The 26,713-nt window shown below is 46.6% G+C and overlaps 1 protein-coding gene across 2 annotated transcripts in view; it reads left to right on the plus strand.

The window, feature by feature from the left end:
* The window catches only part of HIPK2 (homeodomain interacting protein kinase 2), a 133,341-nt gene extending 123,571 nt beyond the window's left edge, over nucleotides 1-9,770 (plus strand). For both annotated transcript variants that reach the window (XM_082485037.1, XM_082485036.1), the window contains exons 13-15: nucleotides 5,808-6,055; nucleotides 7,071-7,231; nucleotides 9,023-9,770. In XM_082485037.1, coding sequence (XP_082341163.1) covers nucleotides 5,808-6,055; nucleotides 7,071-7,231; nucleotides 9,023-9,490 — 877 coding nt within the window. In that variant the 3' untranslated portion in view covers nucleotides 9,491-9,770. The remainder of the gene's footprint in view (nucleotides 1-5,807; nucleotides 6,056-7,070; nucleotides 7,232-9,022) is intronic.
* The last annotated feature ends 16,943 nt before the right edge of the window (nucleotides 9,771-26,713 follow it).

The raw sequence follows: 26,713 nt of genomic DNA on the forward strand, positions 1-26,713 counted from the left end.
TTTCTTACGAACTTATTCCTCTTAAATTGCTCTACTTGCTCTAGCTAGAAAGTCAAGCAGACAGACAGACCAACAGTGCAACTGTAGTCGCAGTAATCAGAGCACATATTCAGCAAGTAGCAAGTCGTAGGGGTTAAGTACTCCCCAGTATGCAACTTCAGATGGTGCAGCAGTTTAAATGTAAATCCTCCCTTGATTAAATATTTCTGAAGCTTAAAAGTGAAGAAAAATAAAGCAACAACCTAAACGCAGAGCAGAGAGGCACAAGTGCACCCTGGGATGGCCGAGTTGTGGCTGGGAGGGAGGGCACACACGGGCCCGCAGGAGGGACGCACTGGGCTCTGCTGGTGGTGCAACGAGGGTTATTTCCACGTCCTGCCAAGGGCCGCGTCGCAGAGCGTTGCAGGAGGAAAGGGTGGAAGGAAAGGCAGTGGAGGTGGCTGTTGTGACCTGCCTGTATGACTTCCCATCCAAGCAATGAATGCAGCAGCCAAGGAAAACCTGACTGTTTTCTTGAAACAACACAATGATGGCCTTGTGGTGGGTGGTTTTGAGGGTGCTTCCACCCCAAGGAGGCAGGAGAGCCCCTCACTTCCCCACTACCTGCTCTATTTGCACTGGTATCATAAGTAACACCTCTCCAGCTTGGCTTTCATGGGATCCTCACAGTAATCACTGTCTTCCTGGGCAAGAAAGACTGACCACAGCTGTCATGTGGGCATTCTGAGTAACTGCCTTATTGGTCATCTTCACTGCCACAAAATTCTTGCAGGGTTGTTTTTTTTTTTCCTTTTTTTAAGACGGTGAAGTCTCTGTGAGTCTCACCTTTATAACTGAGCGTGAGCTGATGCAAGTTGTTAATTCACCTTATTCATGTTGTAGTGCAATGGTGGCGGAGTCTACTTCAGAGAACTTTCATTCCCCTTAGGCACAGAAATCACTGGCAGGCACAAACCAGGTGGTTTTGCCAACTTGCTGATGTGCGTGTGTGAGGGTCAAAATACCATTTGTAATTCTCTTTTGACATCTGGCCTATTGTGGCTATGTTATGCTGTGCGTAGTAATGAACTGACTCTGCATAGCAATACGTTGACTAGCCATAGTCATCTGGTAAAAAGATTGCTGCCTTCCATCTCCAGAAGACACACCGACATGCAACTAATACTTAAAATAACAGAGATAGACAGTAGCTCTCTCAGCAAACCTTCAGCAGCAGCACGTTTACAACCTGCTAAGTAATTCAGTATATATGATTTAAATAGCTACGGCACGTGCTGTATAGCCTAATAAAATGGCCTCAGTGTAGTACTTAGTAAATATTTCTTACGGTCACAAATTCACAAAGAAGGTGAGAGCAGATTAACAGGTCGGGATGGAGGTTAAGCTGAAGAGAGAGGGGCATGTTCTCAACACTGAGCTATGCATGGCATAAGATTTCAACATGAAGAGAGCGATTGCAGTTGTAGTGTGAGTTTTTGTTGGCTGACTCTATACTTTCCTAGAATAGGTGGATTATTCTGAAGCAGCAAACTGAAAAGGTTGCATGTTACTAAGTTGTCAGAGACCTGGAACAGAATTTTTGTGATGTGATGTAAAGCTAACATGCCATGGTATACATGCCCACCAGTTCAAAGGCACAGTTGTGGGATGGGTGCCTTCTTCCCCCAAACTAGAAGGCCATCTTGGTGACCTTGAGAGCTGAAAGTCTCTGTTGCTATTGTGTCAGCCACACTGAAAGGTTTGTATCTCTGTGGGTGAACCACACGCTGAAGAATTGCCACTAATAGACTCCTTTTGCTTTTTCTGGGATTCTGGCGTAACTTCAGATACTCGGGGAAAAAAGACCCTGTTCACTCAACGCTATCACATACTGACCTTTTGGGCTGGGCCTTCAGCAAGTAGAAATCATCTCAAGTTGCACTATTACAAGAGCTGTTGTCCCTGTCCTTGTCCTTGGCTATTCAGATGGTTCCAGTGTTGTTTTAACACCTAATTCAGAATCTTCTTTTCCTTCATTTCCTCTCACTTTTCATTCTCAACATCTGCCTTCGGCACCTTTGCACTGACAGTATCTGAGATGCCCACCTTCGTTTCTTGCCCTGTGCCTGTGCACAAACTATCTTCTCTTTCTTCCATCAGACTTTTCCTTGAGATCTTTCCTTGCTGTGGGGAATTGAGACCCCCGTCTGTCTCTCCGCTGTGCACTCATGAGGGTGGTATATGTTAGAGGGCTGTCTCCGAGAGCTACTTCTGCATGTTCAAAGTCACGGTCATGCTCTGTGTCTGCACATTTTGGGTCCAAGTTTGAGGACAAGCTTTTTGGGACCAGGTAGGAATGGGCTACCACTCATAAACTAATAATAAACTGACAAAGCAATGCATATTTTTTCCAACTGCTGTTCTGAAAGGGAGGATGCAGCTCCAGCCAGCAAGGGTTAAAAAGCCTTCCTGACTTATTGCCTTTCGGTCTGTGTAGATGCCACTTTGGTAATCTTCCCCTCTCCTTCCTCTGGAGAATTAAAATACACCTACCCGCAGAATGCAGGCAGGCACGCGAGCTGACCAGGAACACATGCCGACTCTCAACGCTACTAAATCACGTATGCTGCTGCTACTGCGCTTGCAGGAGGGAAAGCAATTACCAGGCTTGGAGTCAGCTTAATAGGAAGGGGGCAAGACTTTTAATAGTATTCTTCTGTGTAAGCACAAACATCCCCAAAAGCTGTGCCTGAGTTATAGGAATACAGTAAGCTTGCTGAGTAGGCAAGTGCTGTGTCAACAGGTAAAAGCTCTCAGTCCTGATAGTTTGCGAGCAGGGAGGGCGATACATCAGCCTGGACCTCACACGCATAACTCCTGCATTGCTGCAAGCTGGGGAGAGCACCGGAGTTCTCAGAGGGAGCTGGAAGGAGGACAGCTGCTGGCTAGCGAGAAGGCTTTGAGAAGGGGGAGAGCTGCCTCTTCTGGGCTGAAATTTCAAAAGCCCCCGTTTGGGCTCAACGTTTCTCTCTAAGCCTGTGAATCAACTGATTTTCAGCGTGAGTTGGGCTTTTGAAATTCCCACCTTTAATCTCCCAGGCAGGCTGCGGTACAGCAGGTGCCGAGCTCTGGGCGTGTGAATAGTCCCGACTGACTTCTCTGCCTGCTCTGACGTTAACCGCAGTCGTTACCTTTCCTAAAGACAAAAATCCAGCTGTTTTCGATGGGACTCCTCATGCGCTTGAAATGATGCAGCCCGCTGAATCCAAAGGCCGATCGCTTGCGCCGTAATCCTGCAAATATTTACCCGTGTGCTTTAGCTCTGTTACTGGACTAGTCCAACTGACTTTGGTGGGTGACGCATATTAGTAGCGCTGAGCACTTGCGTAAGGACCATAACTCTGGTCCTTTTCTGTTTCCCATCCATGAAATGAGTTTAATATCCTGCTACAGTCCCTTTCTCTGGAAAGGTTTGGGTTTGGGGTCACTTATTTGTTTAACCAAACAGATCTACTTGATTTTCTTATTGTAACCAAGGAGCTGTTACGCTTTGAAGAAGACTTCTCGTGGTCCCTGCTTTGACAAGCCCTCAATCAAATTGGTGAAAAATATGCCCATTCCAAAACAATAAATAGCACAGATTACACAGAAAAATACCTTTCCAGTTCCACTGCTCAGCCTTCCCATGTCAAATGTCAGCCCAGAGCAAGTATTTCCAGTTCAGCAGCTCAGCCACTTCTGTAAGGAAGGGACTGTAAAAGAACAGCTAGACCTTATCAGTTGTCAGAAAACTCTTTAGTGGCTTGATTTTTCTTTATAAAATGTAATAACTGTCAGAAGTAGAGAATATATATCTCTTCCCAACTGGCAGCCAAGGGTAGCTGCAAAGGGCAAGCAGTTTGGATACTCATAAATGTGTGATTACAGGCATTTCTGCTGAAGGAGAGAGGAATATTGATGCAATATTCGTCATTTTTATTAGCTTAATATTCTTCTTCCTTAGCACCATATCCAAACTGCTACATCTTTCTTCACATACAGTAGTTGTCCATCTAAGATACGCTGTTGCTCTTTCCATTTCTAATCCAACGCTCCCCAGCTCCTCGTGGAAAGCCAGAATACAATGTCGTGCACATTCCCCATCGAAAAGCTCCCTGCCCCTGCAAGGATTGCTTTCAGTTTCCAGGTTGCTATGCAATAGCTTCCTCTCCTCTGTCATCTGCCCCGTTTCCCCTGTCTAAGCAGGGGCCTCTCGAGATGTATTTTTCACTGTGTGTAGAACAACACGGTCTTACGTCGTCTTCAGGGCACGCCAGGATGCTGTGATGATAGCCCAGGGAAAGTCTGTGTGATGGTAACTTGTTTGTGAATGCAGCACCCCAAAGCGTTCTTTATGGAAGAGATGATAGATTTTCAGTTACAAGTTTCGGGAGCGAAGTGGTGAGTTGCAGCTTGTGAATGCCGACGGAGAGGCTTTGGGACTGACAAGTTGAAGGGAACCCACCAGTGTTCCTGTGGACCAGTGCACTGTGAAAAATAAATAAGGCAAACAATGTCCTTGGAAGGAAACTGTTCTCAGTATCTGCTTCACCTTTCCCTGGGTAAGAAGCGGTTCTGAAACTAGGAAACAAACGGCTCCATCAGAGACTTAAGACCAGATTAATCATCCGCTTCCCTGGACTGGACCAGCCAGACTGAGAGAACGGAGAGGAGACTCTGTGGGAAAGGGATCTCTCGCTTTGTAAAGTGCACACTCAAGAAGTTGAGAGATGGATTCCTTTTTCTCCATGGCATTTCTGTTCCTGTTGGGGCTGTTTCCACCATTAAGCCTAATTACTTAGCTTTTTATGTGCTATCCATTTCTTTTCATCATTTTAAAAACTTCAGTTGCCATAACAACATAATGCAATCAGTGAAACATAGCAGCTATTTTCTGTAGTCAAGGTCTGTGCACTGTCAAGGATGTGAGCCATTTAAGCAAATCTTTACCATCCCCCTTCCTCCCTCCTCTTTCTCGGTCTCTCTTTTGCTCCCTAAACAAGCTCATAACAGGAAGGAGAAACCATCAGGAATAATTAGACACAATAGCAGAGCAAATCCCAATCGTACTCATGCAGTCTAGTGTAATGAACTTCTAGCACTAATCTTGGAAGTGTTGATGTTCCTTTTTAATCACTTTTTTGATGTCATAGATAGATTAGCTGCAGCAGGACCTTGATAATCCACGCTAGAGTCAGGAGACCCAGTGCTTATTCAGAGGAAGAAAAGAAAACCAAAGGCTTTATGTCCTTTGCACATTTTTTCTTCGTTCGTTCCTCTGTTTCAAATGCTTGTTGAGAAAATATGCCTATTGTACCATGTTAGTAAATAGAACAGGGTGTATTTTCTAGATTCACAGGATTTAATAATGAAAAGTCATAGCATCTATTATTAAATCATTGCTGGAAGGCTGTGAGAAACCACCACGTTTTTGTGGGGTGGTTTTGTGGTGAGACTTGCAACAAAGCATAGTATAACGGCTGGGCTTCTACAGCACACGTATATAAAAAGCAGTCTGAAAATAAATCCGGCAGTCTGGTTCAGTGCTATTCTAAGCAGTGTGAATATAAGATCTATCCACAATGTCTTACTCACTCCTTGACCTCCATGAAGGCTTTCCTGGAATAGCAACGAGTGAGCTTCGAAGCCCGGGATTTGGCTTAAGCAGCCTCTCTCTGGCAGAGGACCGCAGAGTGTGCTTTGCCTTTACGGAGCAGGCAGAGGTTTCTGGTGGCTTCCAGGTCGATCATTGCCCATTCACTCTTTCCACTTGTGTGCTTGTGTTTCAGCACCTTGTCCAAGCAAAGGAAGAACGTCATCAGCTGTGTCACCGTGCATGACTCCCCCTACTCCGATTCCTCCAGCAACAACAGCCCTTATGCCGTGCAGCATCGAGCAGGGCAAAATAACGGGAACACCTACGACACCAAAGGGGTTCCAGAGACTCACTGCAGTGGGAACCCCCGAACGATCATCGTGCCACCACTGAAAACCCAGGCCAGTGAGGTGTTGGTAGAGTGCGATAGCCTGGCTCCAGGTAAATTGCACCTCTTCCGTCAAGAAAATTAGTAAGAAATAAATGATTTATCTTGGAAGAATCTCATTGTTCGGTTTCATTTTGTTTGTTTGTTTGTTTGTTTTGTTTTCCAAAGAAACCGTGCTCCTGCCCTTCTCTCAAGTGACACATCTGTTCTTGGGAGCCATATTGCATTATTTATGTGCCCTGGTACACTCAGGAGTCATGGGGGCAGGTGTTGTTCCCCGTTACTTCTGTACAAACCCAAGAACAGAATGCAGCCTTTAGCGCAACATTTGACGTGACAGGCTCCCAAATGCAAGTGTGAACCTTTGCTGCCCTGCCTTTCCATAGGTTTGCATTAAAACGGGTAGGAGATTGAAAACACGTGTGCATTTTCATCCAAACTTGTTGACGTTTCTGGGAAGAGCGTTTCCCCAGGATCTTCATTATGGACTGATGAGGTTTGCTCATCCAGAACCTCCGCAATGTTAGGCAGTACGATGTGTTGAAAAGGGGCTTATGGTGGAAGTCTGGCCCGAAGCAATTGGCTTTGAGCTACTTGGCAGTCCTTTCTTTTGACGCACTGCTGGTGAACACAAAGGCTCAGAGGGTGAGCTCCCCACTAGCTCCTTCTTCCTCCCTTCCTACTCACCATGAGGTCAGCCAAACCAGGGCTTTTTTGTGCTGTGCACACTATACTTTCCTTCCTCTCCTTGGGATTTTTACCTGCATCGTTACGGTTCTGCTGGCAGAACAGTTTCTCACACTTCTGAAGGGTCTATAAAGCCTTTTCCGGGCCTGGTTTCGGTCCAGATACTGGGTCTGCTTGTCTGCCTCTAGCATAACAGGCTGGCCGTGTATATGAAGCACTGCTGAGGTATTCTGTTAATTAAGAGAACCCGTTTTCTTATCCTGCTTCTGTTGTATGCCTCCTCCCAAAAGCCACTCTGGAGGAGATTCAGTGAGGAAAAGGTAGGGTGAGCAATTAAAGAATGTGATGTAAGCTACAAATGTGTTTCCTTTCCTGGCACAGTCACCACCAGTCACCACTCATCCTCCTACAAGTCCAAGTCCTCCAGCACCGTGACCTCCACCAGCGGTCACTCTTCAGGGAGCTCGTCTGGAGCCGTTGCCTATAGGCAGCAGCGACCAGGAGCACATTTCCAGCAGCAGCAGCCTCTTAATCTAAGTCAGGTAAGTCAACCGAGACAAATTTTGGTGGTGCGTCATCCAGCTGTAACCTGCCGCTCCTCCAGCGTGGGCTGTCCTGTTCCAATCCGATGATAGTTGGGCCCCATGTCGAGTTTGATCAACTTATTTCAACTTCACTGCAGACTTTGATCTTCCAGCTCAGGCAGTGGAGGTGGTGCAGGTCCCGCCCCTGAGTGGGCTGGCGATATTCTCACCGTGTGTTTTGAAGCCAGATGATCGAACAGTGTGAGTGGGAATAGTGTGAGAGAGAAGGCGCAGTGGCTCAGGCACATAGGAGCAGAGCAGGACCATGTTGGAAGGACTGAATTCTCCTTAGCTATAGGTAACCATGGGGAGAGTGTCTTCCAAGTGAAGGGAGTGCATCAGCCTGGCTGCGGGATTGGGAGAGAAGTCCCCATCAGGTGTTGACACGGCAAAGGACAGCCTCTATGTATATACATGACCTCATGTGTCCTGGTTTGACATCATGTAATGGGTTTGATCCATCCCGTGATGAACCTGGGCGGAGATCCGGGCAAATCCCGTTACTCGGCAGCATGCAGTTCTCAAGATGTTTCATAGTCTGTGATCAAAACACCCAGGGCTCACCAGGAGCTTCAGTAAATAACGGCCTTTTCACATACTGCACCTGGGGCCTCTCTCTACCCTGAGGTGAGGTCACAAGAGTAGGGAAGTTGCAGCACAGTTACCAATGTTTCAAGAGGAAAATGTGTGCAGAGCTCAGAGGACAGCGCTGGTTTGCATCCAGATTGGCATATAAGCAGAACTGTTTTTTTTTTAAAGAATAATTTTGGGGAGAAGAATGTCCCCTCCCCCTCAAAATGTAGTTGAAATTTGAAAATTTAAACCAACTTGAAATAAAAGTGAGTCAAAATGGAGGCAGTGGGCGAGATGTTGTTTCCAAGAGTGGGGGAAGAGCGTGGCTGCCGCATTTTAGACCACAATGACGGCGCAGGGAGTGCTTACAAAGAGGATGAGAAGGCTTGGAAGAATAGAAGGAAATAACGTGGAACATTGCCCTTCTTGCCTTCTAATTCCTACTTTATTGGTTATTTAATACTGTGACTACAAATGACGGGGAAAACTCCTTGACATTATTGTGCGATGCAGAAAAAAAAACTTAGAAAAATCCCTGAAAAAGTACATTGTTCCTGTCCCACTGCGAGAAATTGCCTGTACTCAAGTAATTATAGCTGATTACATGAGGGTACCAGGCACCAACAGGATCTGATCGAGCCGAGGGTTTTATCTTTAAAAAATAAAGTAGTTATTTTACTAACCGAGGAAATGATAACCGCAAAGACCCTAACTGAGCAAAGATAAATTGCCTGCTCCAGGCGTAGTTAGGCACCTTCATTCCCCTGAGCTATCAGCGCACCACATTTCATCAGCAGAGAGTTCACTAACAAAAACCATGTGTTGTGTGAGCGACTGGACTCGTGGAAGATGTCCTTAGGAGCTGGGCATCCAAGGCTGGGTCTTCAAGGTAGCTGTGCCAGCAGGTCATGGCTCAAAGTGGAGGACTCCGTTGTCCTCTTGGGGGCCATTTTGATGAATGTGTGAAACTACAGGTTCTCCTAGGCTTGGGAGGGATCTTTTGCCATCACCCGTTTCCAAGGGAAGACTGTGGTGATGCTGAGGGTGTCAGGAGGAGCGCAAGGGACTTTTCTGAGGCTGTCCTGGTGTCATAGGGAGGCTCCCAGGCACCGCTGAGGAGGTAAAGAGCCATCTCTTGTCTTGTAACCGCTTATCACTGTTGCTGTCTTTATCCAGGCCCAGCAGCACATCGCGACCGATCGCACAGGGAGTCACCGGAGACAGCAAGCCTACATCACTCCAACGATAGCTCAGGCCCCGTACTCTTTCCCGCACAATAGTCCCAGCCATGGTACAGTTCATCCTCACTTGGCTGCGGCCGCCGCTGCTCACCTGCCCACCCAACCCCACCTCTACACATACACCGCCCCTGCCGCCCTGGGCTCCACGGGCACCGTCGCGCACCTGGTGGCCTCCCAAGGGTCTGCGCGGCACGCCGTGCAGCACACCACCTACCCCGCCAGCATCGTCCACCAGGTCCCTGTCAGCATGGGCCCGCGGGTTCTGCCCTCACCCACCATCCACCCGAGTCAGTACCAGGCTCAGTTTGCCCATCAGACCTATATCAGTGCTTCTCCAGCCTCCACAGTCTACACTGGATACCCACTGAGCCCCACCAAGGTCAACCAGTACCCTTACATCTAAACACTGGAATAAGGAGCGAGAGACGCACCTGTCCTGGGGGAGTGAGGCGGCCGCTTTTGTACTGAAGAACATGGCAAACTAACAATGCAATGGGAGGCTCGCGTGAAACTTGAATGAAGGAGACTTTAAGGAAGAAACGAGAAAGAGGAAAGAAGGGGGAGAACCAATTCTACACTTTTTATTTAAAAAAAAAAAAAAAGAAAATGGAAAAAAAAGAACAGAAAAAAAATAAAACAAAACCACAAAAAACCCAACCATTCTGCACCAAACTAGAGAGAGAGAGAGAAGCAGAAGGACCCTCCAGCGGGTCCTGTCTTTTGGAGAACTTCACCAATAGACTTTTAAAGGTTATTTTCATCCAATAGTGAGCTACATTTAGAAATTTGTTGTCCGGAACACCTAAAATGAAATCCATTCGGTTTTTAATCTAATAGGTATATGGATTAGGGATTTATCCAGCATTTCAAAGGGTTCATGCCCCGTCTTTGTAGCGGTGTCCTTATCCCAAAGCATTCATAAGGTTTTGGGGTTTTATTCTGGAAGTAGGAAGTGGGTAATGGAGGCTGAGGGAGAAGGATAAAATGTTGTCCCAGTGCTCTGAATTCGGATCTAGCACTGCTACGCTTAAACACACGTAGGCAAAACAGGCCGTGCAGCACTGGTCGAGAGAAGCAATGGGGATGTTTTTGCCTTTCCTTGAATACACTGGATAAATCCCTGAGACACGCTGTTCATAAATGAGATCTCTAATGATGTACATTGGATTTCAGTTGCGTTTCATTTTGTTTTATTTGGAAATTTTCCTTTTCAATCCCTAGCCGTTTTAGTATAGGAGGAGATATTTTAGCTGCCCCACCCCAACCCCCCCGTCCCCCCGGTAGAATGTAGCACTATACAGGTCATACGCCCTTTTTACTATTTTGTGTTGAACTTCAACGATACCAATAGACTATTCCTCAATGTGATTGCACAAAGAAAAGTGATATAACATAGGCATGTAACAAATGTGATTGTCCAGGTATGTACGTGTGTGTGTGTGTGCGTGCGTGTGCGTGCGTGCGTGTGCGTGCAGATGCTGCCTTCTCTCTGTGGTGTGTTCCTCGGCACAGCCATTACAACTGTCACAGTCTTAGTTTTACATCATTCCCTCGTAGTGCCTTACCGAACTACAGACGCGGTTTAAGGGTTTACTTCCACTGGTACTCCTAGAAACTGACTGAGGCTAGTCGGAATTTACTCTCACTCTTTTTCTTTTTTTTTTTTTTTTTTTTTTGGGTTGTTACTGCAGATTTTCTTCTTCTGCTGGTGGTGGGGGTTTTTTTCCCACGTCGTCAATCTTAGCTCACTTGGCGAGGTGTTGGGGAGGCTTGTCGGGGTTGGAATTGTGTATAGCTGGGTGTTTTGTCGAGCACTGGATGGGCTGGAAGTGACCAGGTCGGTTGTGAGACCCTGGGTGACTCCCAGAGGGTCTGGGGATTTGTCTGTGGACTGGTCTGTTTCTATCCTGTTGAAATCGCAGGTTTCCTCCCTGGAAACTGAATTCTCATCCTGCTGTTTGCTGACGTTCTCGGTGGAGTGGGAGGACAGCGTCCTCCCAAGTTGTCAGGTTGTCCCGGTTGTGTGTCTGAAATGGGAACAAAACTTTAGCCCATGAAAGGGGGAAACACGAGTTGTTGCCAACATCTCTCACAACATCTGTTGATGGGAGGGGGTCGGGAAAGGGCTGGAGTCCCAAAGCAAGCACGAGAAAATCCAGTTGAGAGAGCCAAACTCAGGTTTCTTAAGTGAAAGGAGTATTGTAATACATCGGGCCTTACCCACTCTAACGTAGCTGTGACGGTGTGCGCCTCCCCTCCTCCCTTCTCACCTGCGCCCCAAAAGATTGCCTGCAGCGGCACAGTGGCCTTCGAACCGGAGAGCACAGTGGTCCTCCACTGTGGGTCCTCCACGCCAAGGAACGCTACGTGGTCGACTGGTTTTCCAACAGGTTTCTAAAGAGAGCCTCTTCCTCAGTTGGGTTTGGTTCGGAGGGGAGTTTTGCTGGTAATGGCAGTTGCACTGGTGCACCAATATTTGGAAGCGTCTCTAGGGTACCCGTGTCTGTGGATGGCCTGGGGAGGAAGGAGAGAAGAGAGTTTGATGGGATGTTTCCATGTTTCCATGAAAGCTGAAGTCTACATGGCTGCTCGGTTCCACTCTCCATTTCCCTGTAACTAGAGCATGAAGTATTCAGGTATTTCACAAGATGCTGGAAAATAGCAGGTTCGTCGGCAGGGTGGTGAGGGATGGGTTCCCTGGTTGGCAGTGAGGAAGGAGGCTCTCTAAGGTGGGAAAAGTTGACAGAAAGACATGAACAAACACATTGTCTGGTGTAAGTGCTTGGTTGGCCTGGAAGAAGAAGGGATCCCGCTACGCATAGATGGTTCAACAAGGCTGTTGTCTTCTGGCAAACCACCAAATAACCTGCCTGGTCGCCAGCTCTGGTTCCTGGGCTATCCTTGCACAGTTTTCTTCTCCCACCTGTCCTTCATTCCAGCTCAGTACACTGTAGATGAGGGTGCGATCTCCCAGCAGCCCGTGCACCTTACCCCCGCTCCCCTTGGAAAGACAACACGTCCCCTTTCGTGTGAGGCAGGAAAATGAAGCCCTGCTCTCTCTGTTGCATTCCTCTCCCACCAGTTCGGGAGCGAGAACGTCATGCTGCTTGTGTCATGGAAAGGAAAGATAATGTTATTTTATTGTATGATTATTATGATTATTATTTTATTATTATTATATTTTACTCTGGGTTTTAATTGCACACGCATTCCTTAATCTTTGTGTTATGTTTTTTTTCTCTTAGTATTGTTGTTATTGTTGTTAATTTTATTTCTCTTCATTAGTGGCATCAGAAGGGTTGCTGTGTTTGTGAAAACTGCAGGAGGAAGGGGGAACTAGATTCTCCCAAGGATGAAAACTCGCCTCTAACCTAGGGGGAGTGGGGCTGCTCTGTGAGAAGCAGTTACAGCCTTGAGGGTCAGGAGTTATCCTCTGGGTCACATCTGCATTTCAGAATCAGTCCAGAAACGTTCATTCAGAGGCCAAAACCGAACAGCAGCTAACGCAATGATCTGTCAGGAGAGCTGGATCAAAGGCAGGTAAGGACCTCGGTGCCCAAGGATCCAGCCCACCATCACTTTGTTTGATAGGACATTTATATGAGATCAAGACCTATTTGTGCTCCAGGCCATGATCATTGGGCCCTTTCAATGAACCCAAGGTCCTGCTACATGTTAAGGGTTTGGCTTTTTCCAAAGCAGAAAGCAAATAGATGGTTCTCCAGAAACAGGGCTATTGGAGGAGCCGCGGCGGAGGCGTGAGCATGGTTCTCAGTCCCGTCACTGGATAAAGGACACTGGCACGCACGGACGGCGTTATCTGGGTAAAGCACAGCTACAGAGAGGGCTGGGTTCCTCGCCTGGTCTTCTGCTTTCACTCAAGGTTGATCAGGTGTCCGCATGGCCAGGATGCTTGGCTTGCATTTTTTTTTTGTCCCTGATGTAGATTTTCCTTTCTTTTATAATTATTTGTTGTGGAATTTAATTAAGCTATTCTGGTTGCTAGAGTTTAGGTATTTATGTTTTCATTTGCATTGCCTGCTCTGTTAGAATGGGGGGAAGCCGTAACTGAATTCAAACTCCATAAAAAAAATGATAGGACTTCAGCAGAGACTTAAAGTTAATCATGCACTCGAGTGCTTTGCTAAAGAACAGACTTAAACCCTTCAAGTTAATTACTTGTTTATGCGCTCCTCTGGCCTAGGACTGGCGAAGCGTGGAAGGTTGCAATCTCAATCACAGTAATGTTTTACTTGTATTAATTGCGTTTTCCCTGTGTACCCATCTGACCTGCTCTCCCACACGGGCTCTAATCTGATTTTGGGGGGTGTTTGGCAGCAGAGCTATTAGAACGGCAGATGCTGGCAGCGAGAAGGGGTGCAGTGCGTGTGGGAGGAGCCACCTTTCACGTTGTCCATCCTGGAGTCGCTGACCTTGCCAGCCGTAGGTGGTCAGATGATCATGGTGACAGGACGCTGTGATTGCAAGAGATGCACAGCACAGCCATCAGATTGCTTTGACGGTGCAACACTGCGTGTTTTCTGGTGGGTATGGGGGAGCAGAGCAACGCCTCCTCCCTCGCACCTGTGTAAAGGCATAGTATGGAAAAAAGCGTGGTACGGTGACTCACAGGGGAAACCCGGTCATATTAGCAGAGCAAGCAAAAGCTTTGCATGCTGTCAGTGCCACACACGTAGTATCAGCCAGCTTGTTTTGCTCACAGCGTCCTTTGGAGAGGAAATGGGATTGGCATGGTTGGGTTGGGTTGGTGTTCTTCGTGTGTGTGGGGTAAACGGCATGGAGACCTGAGAGAGGAGGTGAATGTTTAGATACTGGAAGTTTTGTGGGTGGCTTATGGCTGGCAGAGTGAAAAAGTGGTCCCTTTCCCCATCATCTCGTCTTGCTTTCTTCTTATGTGGGAAGCAGAAGGAAGGATGGACGTTGCCTCTCCTCAGCGGTGGATGTTCATATTCCTGCTGTGAAACCAGCATGCAGGAGGGAGCGGAGACAACCGCTAACATGAGCAGAATCTGAACCCTCAATGGAAGCACTTCTCACTGCAGACTGGGCCAAATCCAGTCATGTGAGAGGGCAAATGCAATTACATCTTCCTCGGCAGAGTTGCACCTGCTTGCACCCAACAAATTTGGCCTTGGCAGGTCTCCTTCTCTCTCTCCCCAGTAGTTTTGTCATAATACATAGAACGTTCCAAGAAATGGACACTTCTGTCTGTGATGTTTTTTCCTTTTTTGTACTTCCAAGGGATTATGTCTTCTAATTTTGTTTGAAGGCAATTCCATTAGCAAATCAAAGGGCGGTAAACCTGTTTTTTTCTTTAACCAAAGACGCTTTTTTTTTTTTTTTTCAAGAGAGAGAGAAAGAGACCTCTACCCACTCCAGAAATGAAATGAAGCCACGAGTTCTGACCACCAGGCAACGGGGATAAGCTGTGGAACTCCATCTTTCCTTTCTCTTCTTTTTCTTTGTTCTCTCTCAAGTTTCTGTCATCGTTTCGAGTAGCTACCTTGACGAGCAGAGAAGTTCACACTAAATATTGCTGCTATCCTAAAATGTAGGGGATGTTGAAAACTATTCTTCTCTCATTATTGTTCACATGGGTTAAAGTGTTTCATTGGCAACAATGCAGTGTGGAAATGGTGAGCTGCGTAGTGGGGATAAGCTTCTGGATGCTCTGCGTGCTTCGGTAGTATCTTCTCCTCTGGATTTAGGATGCTGGTTTTGTTCCACGGGTCAGACCCCACACAGTGCTGCCACAGTCAGGTCCCCACACAGCTGGGCAAGGGTGTTGGACTGACGTGTGTGTTTTTCCGTGGATTGGCAATCAGCCCATCAGAGATCTGCAGTACTCCCTGTGGGCCAAATCCTGGATACCTGTACTCAGGGTCTGCAGAAATAATCTTTGTTGAGGGTAGGCAAAGCAGAAGGGAAAAATGTGGGAAGGGAATGATTTCTCCCTTGCTGCTGACAGAGCTGTCCCTGCTGTGGTCCTATTTCTCGTGGGAACTTCAGAGCAGCAGCTCTGCGGTCCTGGGCGCTCATCTGTGTCACCCCCTCTCCGTCCCCGAGTCTCGCTGGTGCTCCTGTGAGGAGAGCCTGTGTCCAAAGTATAAGGAGTCCCCAACTTACTACTTGTGACCCACTCCTGTGCCTATAAATCATTTTGCTCCCTCTGTACATGGGGAGGAGAAGATGGGTCTGTGCTGCTGGGGTTCCCCCACTGCCGTACTCCAGCAAAGCTGCCTCTGATGATGGTGAGAATTTCACCCTGGGCTGCAGACACTCAGTGAGGTACAACACTTTACAGCGGTGCTCGAAGCCGTGGTGGCCGTAAATGGCTGTGCGTGGGCTCCTTGCCGGAGTACTGCATTGGATGGGAGGCGCTGGGCTCACCGGGCTGGTCTACATCTCCATGGTCCATCCTTCCCACCACCCAGGAACGCCACTACTTGCGAGTGACGCTGGGATGCCACCGTGCTCACCTCCCACCCCAGGCACACAGGGGGGACCCACCGCAGGGGTGGCCCTTTGCAGTGAGCCCCGTCAGCGTGCAGAGGAGCACTGCTAACCAAGGGCTCCACGCTGAAGGTGTCTTTCCCTCCCCATGACAAATGTAATTGCTGGGAGTGACCTCAGAGGTGGTAGTTACCTGTGGAGAGCTGCTGATTGATGCAGGTGGAGGTGTGAGAACTGGACTGGAGGTGAACCGGGCTGAGCTCTGCACGTGTCACATGCCTTCAGTGGGAAGACACGGTTTAGAGCATTTGCATGTGTCAGGAGTGAAATTTGAACGGTAGATTGGCTTCGGAAGTCTTAGGAAGCATACTTGGAGGCTTTGCATTCGGCATTTATGGTTTGAAACTCCTGTTTCTCATTTACGGGTTAGCTTTGTCCTTCCAGTTTTAGCAGTGCTGCTATAACAGACTATTCATGTGTGTTTGAAGATGAAGTTTTTGTTTTTAATCTTTTGCTTATCATAGTTAATCTAAGAAAGGCAATACTAAAGGTATATTTTTTTCCAAAAATGATATTTTTTACTGCACTGATAAATATTGTGACATCTCTGTTCTTAACTCTTTCGCTGTGAGGGGAACTGTGTGCAGATTCACACAAACCTTGTAAATACTTGTGTGTACTTCTGACAGCCAGGGATTTTCTTTCCTTCTTTCTTTCTTTCTTTTTCTTTCTCTTTCTTTCTTTCTTTTTCTTTCTCTTTCTTTCTTTCTTTCCTTCCTTCCTTCCTTCCTTCCTTCCTTCCTTCCTTCCTTCCTTCCTTCCTTCCTTCCTCTTTCCTTCTTTCCTTCCTTCTTTCCTTCTTTCCTCCTTTCCTCCTTTCTGTCTTTCTTTCTTTCTGTCTTTCTTTCGAACAAGGTTTCCTCTTTGAAACAGAAAGCAATGGGGCAACAATGCTCAGAGCAAAAGCAAAGCTTATCCCACTTTCAGAACATAGCCAAGGAGTTTCTGCAGTGCTGGCATAGAGTTAATATTTAATGCCGATGTGTTTTGATTTCGTTATTTTTTTTTCCAGCAAACTGTTTGGAAAGGAATAAGACAGACAGAAAAGCTTCGGTCTGGAATTCTGATCAGAAATGTTACCCATCCATTTTATGGCACCTCTGATTTTTCTTTTGCTTTCTTTTTCTTTAAAAAAAAAAAAAAAAAAAAAAAAAGAAGTAAAAAATGGCTTGTTGCAGGCTTGCTCGCCTGAGCTCTAGGCTGGTCGGCAGCTGTCCCGGGGGCGCCTGGTACTCCGGGACCGCCGGCTCCTTTGGAAGCAAACCCACTGATCAGGATTCTGGATTCTGATTGCTACAAAGGGTATCCCCCAGTACTGTGGGATACCTTCATTTTTTTTAAAGAAGGATTTAGATACACTTATATTACGCAAACTGTGACCTATGGCAATAATTACCTCAAATGTGGGCATTCATCCTGGTTTTAGCCTTTTTGAAAACATGTAGCCAGCTTGAACTTTGATTCAAAGACTCTGAACTCCGTAGGGGCGGAATAGCGATAAATGCCCACCCTGGTCATTGTTGCTTGAGTGAATTCTGAAGACAGTGAATCTTTAAAAAGAAAAAAAAAAAATTAAACCAAGGAATAGATTACTCTTTTATGTATTTTAATCAATTGTGATGTTAAAATGCACATGTAAGTATATATGTTTATAGCTACTGTAAAATGCTTTGGCCTTCTAGAAGATATTTAATGAGTCACATTTTAAACCAATATGAACTGAATAATAGACTGTGGCTACTTAAACAGTTTTCTGGCTACATTTTATAGTTATTACAGTGTTTTATAGTTTACATTTAAACTGGTACTTTTTAAGGGAAATCTTGTGTTTATAAGTGACACCTTCAAAAACTCAATACAGCTGCCTCTTTTTAATTTCGCCCGTTAAAAATGGAAAAGTACAAGTGTGTCTTTAATATGTATATTCTGTTTTGAGATATAACATAGTGTTGGAAAGTCAGTCCAGAGATCAAATAATCCGCTGTATTCCAAAGTCTGGTCAAAAAAACACTCCACCCACTTTGAAGATTTAGTCCAACAGATAAGCTATTTGTTTGTTCACTTGTTTATAACATGCTTTATCAGGCTCCTTGGGTTGATGCAGGGAGTACGATACTAAAGTCACTGTTCTATGTAGAATCCTCATCTGGATGAAGATACCCATGTCAGGAGAATGAAGGAAATTCAAAGGAAGGATTGTATTGTACTGTTGATAAATCATTAGCCAAACGATTAATTCCTGAGTTAGTGAATGCCTGTTTTTATTTTGGGGAGGGTTGGGGTGTGTGTGTGTGTTGGGGGGGGGGGGTGACAGCCACTCAGAGGCAATGCTGTAATTTGGCTTTCATCTGTTCACCCCTTTCTTAGAAACGATGCTTAGCACCACGGAAATGTTTTGACTCAGTAAAAGAAATACAAAGTTCACTGACCATCTCCTTGTCAGCTCTGTTTTCTCAGCCCATGGCAGTTCCCGTCAATGCTGTTTCCCCGCTGCTGTTACCCCGTACTTTGCATTTGGATATGTCACATTCCCCCCTCCGCCCCTCCCCGGTCTCACTTCGCTGTCTAGTTTCGTCTGTTGTGTTCTTTCACTTGGGTAATGAATGAACATGGTATAAATGTCTGCTGGGCAAAATGGTACTTTTAGGTCATGAAAGTACAGGAACTGGCATTTAAAAATATGTGTATGTACATCTGAAGAACCGAGCTTCAGTCCTGGAGCTCGGGTACTCTCGGGAGGGCTCCTTATGCGTTTCCATCATGCCTGACGGGGCTGTATCAGTCAGCTTAGAGCAGAGGTAGTGAAAAGGAGCGATCGGCGATGCTTTGCAGTTGGGCGCCTGTGCTGCTCCCAGTACAATCAGTGGCGGTGGGGCCGGGGGAGTGCAACCCACCTCCTCCTCCTCCTCCTCCTCCTCCTCCTCCTCCCTCAGCACCGTTCCAGGGCTGCCGTGCCCACCCCGGCATCCACATTACCGAAACGATAACGTATCATACGGCAAGTCAGGACTGTCAGCAGCACTCAGGCCAACTGGAAAACGTCCGCCCTTTCTCACTGCGCACGGCCACCCAACCACCAGGCTTTGCTGCCCCCGGCGCCTGCCTGCTCTTCTGTTCTCCTGGGGGCAGTCAGACCTGCAAACACCAGCACACGCAAATGAAGGAGCCACAGAGTCTTGTTGTATACTTTGGCTTGCAGCTTGTTAGGCAAGAAGAGGTTTCCGACACTGGCAACACACATCCCGTAGGATCCAGATGGTTACATATAGCACCTCTGCCCTCAGCAAGGAAATAAAGCGCTTCTGCAATGCTTCCACCTCACGTGGTTACGTACAACACTTCTGGCTTTTATTCCCCCCCCCCCTCCCCTTTTATCCCTTATGTGTTTTATTTTTTACTTTCTTCTACATTTTTTTGCTCTGTATTCTTCTCTAAACGAAACTTCCACGGATATTCCAGGGCACAACCATTTCAGGTGTAAAAAAGGATCTCCTCATCCCATGTTTCACCAACAGAGCTATCGAGACGTTTTGGGTACCATATTCTACTTGGGCAGAACCAGAATGTAGCCTGTATCTTTCATACCAAATCAAATTTCTGAAAGGAGAGGAAGTGTCATTAATAGCTTTATTAAAGGAGTGTGTGTGAGAGAGAGAGAGAGTAAGCGAGGGAGCGAGAAAGAGAGAAGAGAAAGAGGGGCATCTCGGAAGGTGAAGAGTCTAGACTTCGGGTAGTTAAAGATGAACCAACGGGTGAAACATTTTTTTTATAAGCCGTAAAAACAAGAGGGAGGAAACGGAGGGAATGTTTTATGCCTTTCGACTGCCCACAAGCCCAGCGTACTCTGGATGGAAAGTGGAAGTTAATATACACTGCACCAAAATTGTGAAGGGGAAGAGAGGTGGGGGGAAAAGCTGTGAAACGCTGTCACAATCGCGAGGGAAGAGATGCCCCTGCCCCAGCTCTGGATCTTGAGTGGTTCTTTCTCTACAGTATCATCTCAGCCCAGTAACCCCACAAAAGCCCTGAGCCGTTGTGATCCTTCACTGTACGGTTTCTGTAATAGGAGTGTTAATCCATGTTAATCTTTGTGAAAATTATTGTGTGCAACAGTATTTTCTTGTGTACTGCTTTTTTCCTATGTGAATTGTCCCTTTCTTTTTTCTTTTTTGGTTTTTTTTTTCCCCTTCCTTTTTTTCTTTTTTTTTTTTTCTTTTGGTAAATATGTCTTTCTTCTTTTAAAAGAAAAAACAAAAACAAACTGATGTGTTGTAGACCTATATGTAACCTATTCCTTAGTCTCATATTATAGGTATGTTATAAGAATGGATATTTTACTTGGCTTTAGAATGTTTTACAAGAAAACTAATTCTTAACCAATCAAGTTCTTGCTACTAAAAAAAAATGCTTGTGTTTTTCATCATGACGTTGTGTGCTTCTAATTAATAATCATTTTCGTTGTAGAAAAATGGAGTGAATTTATATTAGTCTTGGAAACTAATAATAGCATTGTAAATTTATGAGATGATTTTAACAGAAAATACATTATAGAAGAATATAGTTATTTTAATTGTAATATTACTAACTGTAGGGTGAGAAAGGAGGTCCCGTTGTGGTGAACTATGTTATAGCTTGTTATTCACGGTTTCTTTTTGATCATTTTTTCGGTCTCTGAGGTGAAACGAGTTATTAATCAGAATTTGTAAACTCACATATGCATATTGTATATGTGTAGAAATGTAATCACACTTTGTCTTGGAATTACATTAAACTGTTTTAAGTCACTGCAAAGTTTGTGTGTCTGTATGTCTTCTCGCTAGTTAAAGTTTGGTCTGAACATGTAGTTAGTTTTCACTTACTTTTATTTAATCTCCTCAGTCTATTGGAAAAACAGCAGTAATAGTATCATTAATAATAAATAGTTTTCCCTTTGAGGTGACAGGTTTAGATTTGTGAGATTTTTTTTTTTTTTTCCCCAGGGCAGTGGGGCATCTGTGTTCACATGTTCAGATCTGGGCTTCAGTGAAGCACAGAGGGCTGCTTGGAGCTGCGGTGCTCAGCTCCATCGAGAGCCCACTGCTCCGTCCTGCTGTGCCCATTGAAGTGTGGGGATCGGCTGCAAATACCAGTCTGGTTTTTCTTTTCGTTATGCCTGAGCCCTCATTTCATTTGCTCCCTTTCATTTCTTTGCCAAGTCCCAGCTGACCCTTGAAAGGTTTATATAGACATTAAAATGCCGAAGCCACCGCCCGTTGCCAATAGCAGTACCTGCGGTCTGGGCTGTGCCTGATTTTCACCATGGGGTTCTCTCAGGAGCGAGCTGGTGGCGTGACTGCAAAGGGTCCCCTATTATACCACGGTGTCACCTTAGAGGAGCCAAATGGCTCCTCAACAACTCCTCTTCATGGAGGGAGAGTAAGACCTACCTGGTTTTGTTGCTGACCTTTCCCAGCGTAGTGACTCACGTGCAAGGTACCGGGTTTCCTGGGCTGCAGTATCCATCTCGTTAGTTCAGCCTCTCTGATCCTGGGGGTGGCCAGAGGGACATTCAATGGGTTGTACCGGGCTGCCTACAGTGCGGGGCCACGCTTTGCGTTAGGTGGCTGACAAATGGCTTCTGCAAACGTGTGCTAGCTGCCTGATGGCATTGCACAGCACCGCCAGGCGATGGGCTCGCACCGGGACACAAACCCTCAGGTAGAGCAGGAAGCTCGTTTGACCAGTGAGTGCTGGCAGTGAGGCAAAGCCCCTTGCTGCAGGGTTGGTTTTCCAGCCTTCTGTCTCAGGAACCCCTGGAACAACCAGCAAGCCTTGGGGAAACTGGTGCTATGAATTTCTCGGTAGATACTTTTGGTAGCAAGAGGTCATGGGACCTTTCTTCTCACTGCCTTAAACTGGCTGAGACCCCAACTCAGCAAAATTAATTAAAGCTGCAGTGCCTGTGCCTGTTCAGCAAACCAATTAAGCCTGTGTTTAATTTAAAATTGTTTGTCCTATTAAACTTCCAGCTTTTTAAACGTACGCTAACAGGTAATTGCAGGGTTGGGTGCTCTACTGGAAATGGGGAGTTTACTGGGTCATGGTGTAAGGAAGAGACATTAGTGAACGATCTAATCTCAGAAACAGCTGTATATCCAGAAGAGCTAGATTAACTAGCGCAGAATTCCTCCATGTTTGTATCATGTTACAGTGTCTTCTTTTTTTGTTTCTTTGTTTTGTAAAGTTTACCTATAAAACTGTAAAAAATATTTGCCGTTCTGTTGTCTGAGACCAAAGCAGATGAAAAACACATTGTAGTTAGAGAATGTACCTTCTGACCATTTTTTCCCAGGAGGGAAAAATAGTTTCTGAATTTAAGCAGGGCTGCTTATAATGGAACCTGCGGTGCCTCCCAAGAGGAAACGGTGAGGCTTCTCAGCCACCAGACGAAAGGATGAGAATGGTCTTAGAGAATGTGACACCATCGGTGGCCCAAGCCTGGCCTCCAGACTGCCCAACACCAAGGAATGGTCTGCAAGTGCAGACATTTCCCAGGTTTTTCCTCAGATCGGTCATTTATCTGCATATCCACTTAGAAATACCCCTGAATACAGTTCAATCTAACTCAGTAGGCATTTTACCGAAACCCAAGGGAGCTCTTACTGACTAGGAGGAGGTCAGGACTGCCCGTGAGTCTTCTACTGGCACGGCTGGTGCAAGGAATTCATCCCATGTTGCTGTGAGCTCGCTGAAAAGATACCAAGTGCAACTCACATGAGGCTTACACTGCCCGGCAGGGCTTGGAGAGCCCAGTCCATGGTGTAGCTGAGGTCAGCTGCATCTCTCCCTGTGGCACAAACCCGCTGGAGCTGCAGTAACGATGGCACCTGGAAAGCATGAGCCTGAGCAGCTGGTACGAATTACCACCTCAAAGCATGGGCTAGTCCAGCTATTTCTGAGCCAGAAGAAAACTTTGCTGCCCCTCTGAGAGCCTTCACCTTGGCAAAACCGTTTTTTTCAAGGTAGGTAAACTCTTACTTAAAATTGGGAGTGTAGGGAGGACACTGGCGTGGCATACGCAGAGCAGTGCAGCTATTCCTGGCTTGTGCTTTCCAATGCATTGGCCACGTTTTAACTCTTTGGTGTTCAAAGTTCGGCACCTAAATTTGTATTTATCCATATGAGGAGAACTTGTCTGGCTTCCAACACTGCTCTGCCCTCCCAGTTGCTATTCAGTTCAAATGAAACTGGAAAGGAGGACTGGGAGGGGGAGGGGAACAGACCTGCTGCATGAAACGCAGACCATTGCCCTTTAGTCACCTGTACACACGTGTCAGGTCTCCACAGCAAACCCGTGCGGGAGCTGTGGACCTGCAGACCTGCATCTTGTAAATTCTTGTGTCTTCTCTTTCTTACTATTCCGGCCAGGCTGGGGCAAACACACCTGCCTCAGCGTTTCCTGCAACGCGCTTTCCCTTTGTGTTTTCTCCTGTGAGATGGCTGTGCAAAGAATGAGCAATAAAGGCTGTTATTTTAGGGCCCCTGCACTGTGCTGTGTATCAAAGTCTCTGCTATTTGGGGCTTTTGCTCAGAAGAAAGCAGCCAGGTGAGGAGCTCGATGCATGGACCCCAAGCCATGCTAAAACCTTTAAAATTTGTTAAGGCAGCAGGCTGGGACAGGAGCAGGCTCCTCCAGGCAGCACTGCCACCACCGTGCCAGCCCTGGGGACCACGGGGACTCGTCACCTCTATGTTAACTCCATAACAAGGTCCAATGAAAAGGCACACCGGGTAGCTTAAGTATACTTAACTCCAGGCTGCATTTAAGCACAGGCCTTTCTGGGCACATCCAGACAAATGGTGTTGGGGTGCAGGAGGCCACAAGTCCAGCAGGCATCTGGAACACTTCCCGTTTGTACTTGGACAGCATACTGCCTCTGGTGTGTGAACTTGTTAAATACAAAAAAGTCACTTTATGCCCTTTTTTTATGCCAAGCTTGTTAAAAAACAAACAAACAACCAACAACAACAACAACAAAAAACCCCACCCCAAACTTAAAACTAGTAGTACTGTCACAGGAGAAAAAAAAAAGGGGGGGGGAGAGTATGGTTAAAAAGAAGGACTTACTGTAGTTCATAATCCTGTGCCTGGACCCTGAGACAGAAATTCCCATCCCCTCCAAATGCTTGGGGACAGTCTGAAAACCACAGAGGATTTCATGCACGAACAAATGAAGAGTGAGGCTGCTGCTGAATTGCTCCCCCACAGACAGGAGTTTGGGTCATAGCTCCATCATGGCACTGTTGGAGAAAAACTCCCTTCAGCTTTCTGAGGGTGTTTCTTCCACATTCAAATACCCTTGATCTGCCTCTCTGCTTCAGGCAGCAACAGGCCTCCCCAGGAGTTTATGGAATAGGAGTGATAGGAATAATAAAGGCAGGTCTGAAAGAAGACCACAGGAAGCATCGATGAAGGTTCAACCAGACTTCACCCGCACGCGCCAGATATTTGTCTACCCTGTACTTAAAAATGTTATGTGACGTGGAGTTCCCTAGATGACAAAACTCTGCTCTCTCTGTGTCAGTGAGTTAGGACTCCTTTGCTAGTCGCACCTCTTTATCCCTGCTTTCCCCAGGCTCAGAATACCCCCTCCTCGTATTTTTAGTGACCCTTGTCCTGCATGGTCCCGTTTCCTCACCTCTCCCCTCGCCTCCTTTATTTTCTCTCAATATTGTTTTGACCCCAGCGTGTGGGTGAATAATTCAGCCGGGTGGGTGAAAGCTGAGGGGTGCGGGGTGGGCTGGTACAGCCTGCGAGAGGCAAGGGTGTGTAGTGGAGGGTGGTGGGAAAAGCAAATCCCGTTAGGTTGGGTTGTTGGGTTTTTTTTTTAAGATTTTAAAATAACATCAGGAATGACTGTGTTTGCGTGGAGGCAAGGCCTGGAGACCCTGATGGTGATGGCTCACCGCTCGGCCTTGTGATAAGCACCTCTCTATTAGCGTGTTTGTTTTAACCCTTCATGTGTGTGTGCCCCACGGGTGTTAAAATGTTGGCACGGAAGAACCAATAAGTGGCTGGAAATCCTTTCCCCACATCCATGCAATCCCCCTGGCCATGTTGCTTGCCCCAGTCTGCCATTCTCTCCACCCGCCACCCTTTAGGCTGCCCAATAAAATATGGAAATGGGCGCGCACAACATGGACAGATAAAACAAAGGAGGTAAAAAAGACTGTGTGCAGCAGGGGGAGGGCACCACAGGGTGGGAGAGAGTCTGGTATTACTGGGAAAGGGGATGAAGTGTTCTGAGACCAGACACCAGAGGGAACGAAAGAGAGCTGAGTGGAAAACAGGCAGTGGAGTCGAAGAGGAGGAGAGTAAAATAGTGGTAAAGATGTGCAAGAGAAAAGAAGGGATTTTCAGAAGCAACGAGTTTCCATTGCTTCAACAAAAAAACAGTAGACTGGGTGGGAGGGCTCAACCCCTGGAAAAAAATATTAGGTCCTCTCTCAATCAGATTTTTCCATCCAGCCGCTGGCGCAGTGGTCTCCAAAGTGGGGCGTGCACAAGGCAGCCCATCGGGGTGCAGGAAATTTTATTATTTTTTTTTTTTTTTTCTACCAGTGCAACCATGACCCCCATCTCCCCCGGGGCACTGCACCGAATAACCCTGACTTGCGGTCCCCGGGTCCGGCCGAGGCGCCGGGCCCCGCCGGCCGGCAGAGGGCACCCGGCGCCCGCAGCCTCCGCTGGGCTGGGCTGGGCTGGGCTGGGCTGGGCTGGGGTCCCCCGGGAGGTGTACGGGACGCACCGACAGCACCAAGAAGCGAAGGGATTTTAAAATCCTGGCTCGTTCCTGCTGTTTAACTGCAATTAGGCGGCACTGAAAAGTCAGCCGTGGCCAGTGTGTTGTACTAGGTGCTGTACATCCGTATGAAATTACGGCAGGTTGGATGCTAGGTGACGATTTTAAGTGCTGAGCGTGGTAGAAACGTTCAAATATATTGGTGTGAAAGAAGACTGGGTTGAGATTAAGACAGTTTAATAAGCAAAGAAGAAAACCTGCGAGTGATGCAAGGGTAATCTCTCACCACCTCCCACGAGCAGACCGATGCTCAGACAGTCCCTGAGCAACAGCAGCTTTGGAATCTTCCCCTTCCCTTCCGGTTTTTATTGCTGAATATGATGTTATATGGTATGGAATATCCTTTTGGTCAGTTTGGGTCAGCTGTCCCACCCCAGCTTCTTGCCCACCCCCAGCCTACTCACTGGGGGGGCAGAGTGAGAAACAGGGAAAGCCTTGACCCTGTGCTAGCGCTGCTCAGCAATAGCTAAAACACTGGTGTGTTATCAGCGCTGTTTTGGATACAAATCCAAAACACAGCACTATATGGGCTGCTGTGAAGAAAATTAACTCCATCCCAGCCAGACCTAGTAAAGCTGGGAAACCTTGTGAGAGACATTATAGTCCAGGCACTTTGAAACAGAGGTAGCAAAAGAATTCAGAGAACATAGAGAAAATTACCAAAAAGTACTCAAAGATTTCAGTTTAAAAAAATAGTTGGTACTAGAGGTAAAGTAAAACTAGGCAGAATATCAATTCAGCACTCAACTAAGGATATCACTGGTGCTTTTCTCTAGAAGGAGTCAAAGATCCTCAAACATATACCTTTGATCACAGGGCTTGCCTTTGATCACAGGGAACAGCGCTGTGCCTGCGCAGAGGATTTTATAATACCTTGGTTGGATATCAAATGTTAACAGCTCCGACACATCCAGTGCTGGAACCACTGATTGTGAGATTCCCAGCAAATTGATAGAATTACTTGAACGCAAAATCTGGATGGTGAAAGGTCACGGGGGCCCATTTATCCGTCTCGGTTGCCCTTCCTTTGAACAAAAATGGGAGCCCTCTGGCTTCTTAAATCCATTGCTTTCCACAGGCTCCTTGCTATAGTAATGAAGAATTGCACTTCTCAGGAAGGCGAAGGGCTGTTAGGATTGGAGGGTTTTTTTACACCCCCATCCCCAAGATATTTCACCTCACCTGCAAAAGCAGCAGCCTGATTTCAGCCCCATGAGAAGAAAACTGAGCAGAGAAGGGTGTCTGTTTTG

The sequence above is a fragment of the Vanellus vanellus genome (assembly GCF_965231255.1).
Source record: "Vanellus vanellus genome assembly, chromosome: 1".
NCBI lineage: Eukaryota > Metazoa > Chordata > Aves > Charadriiformes > Charadriidae > Vanellus > Vanellus vanellus.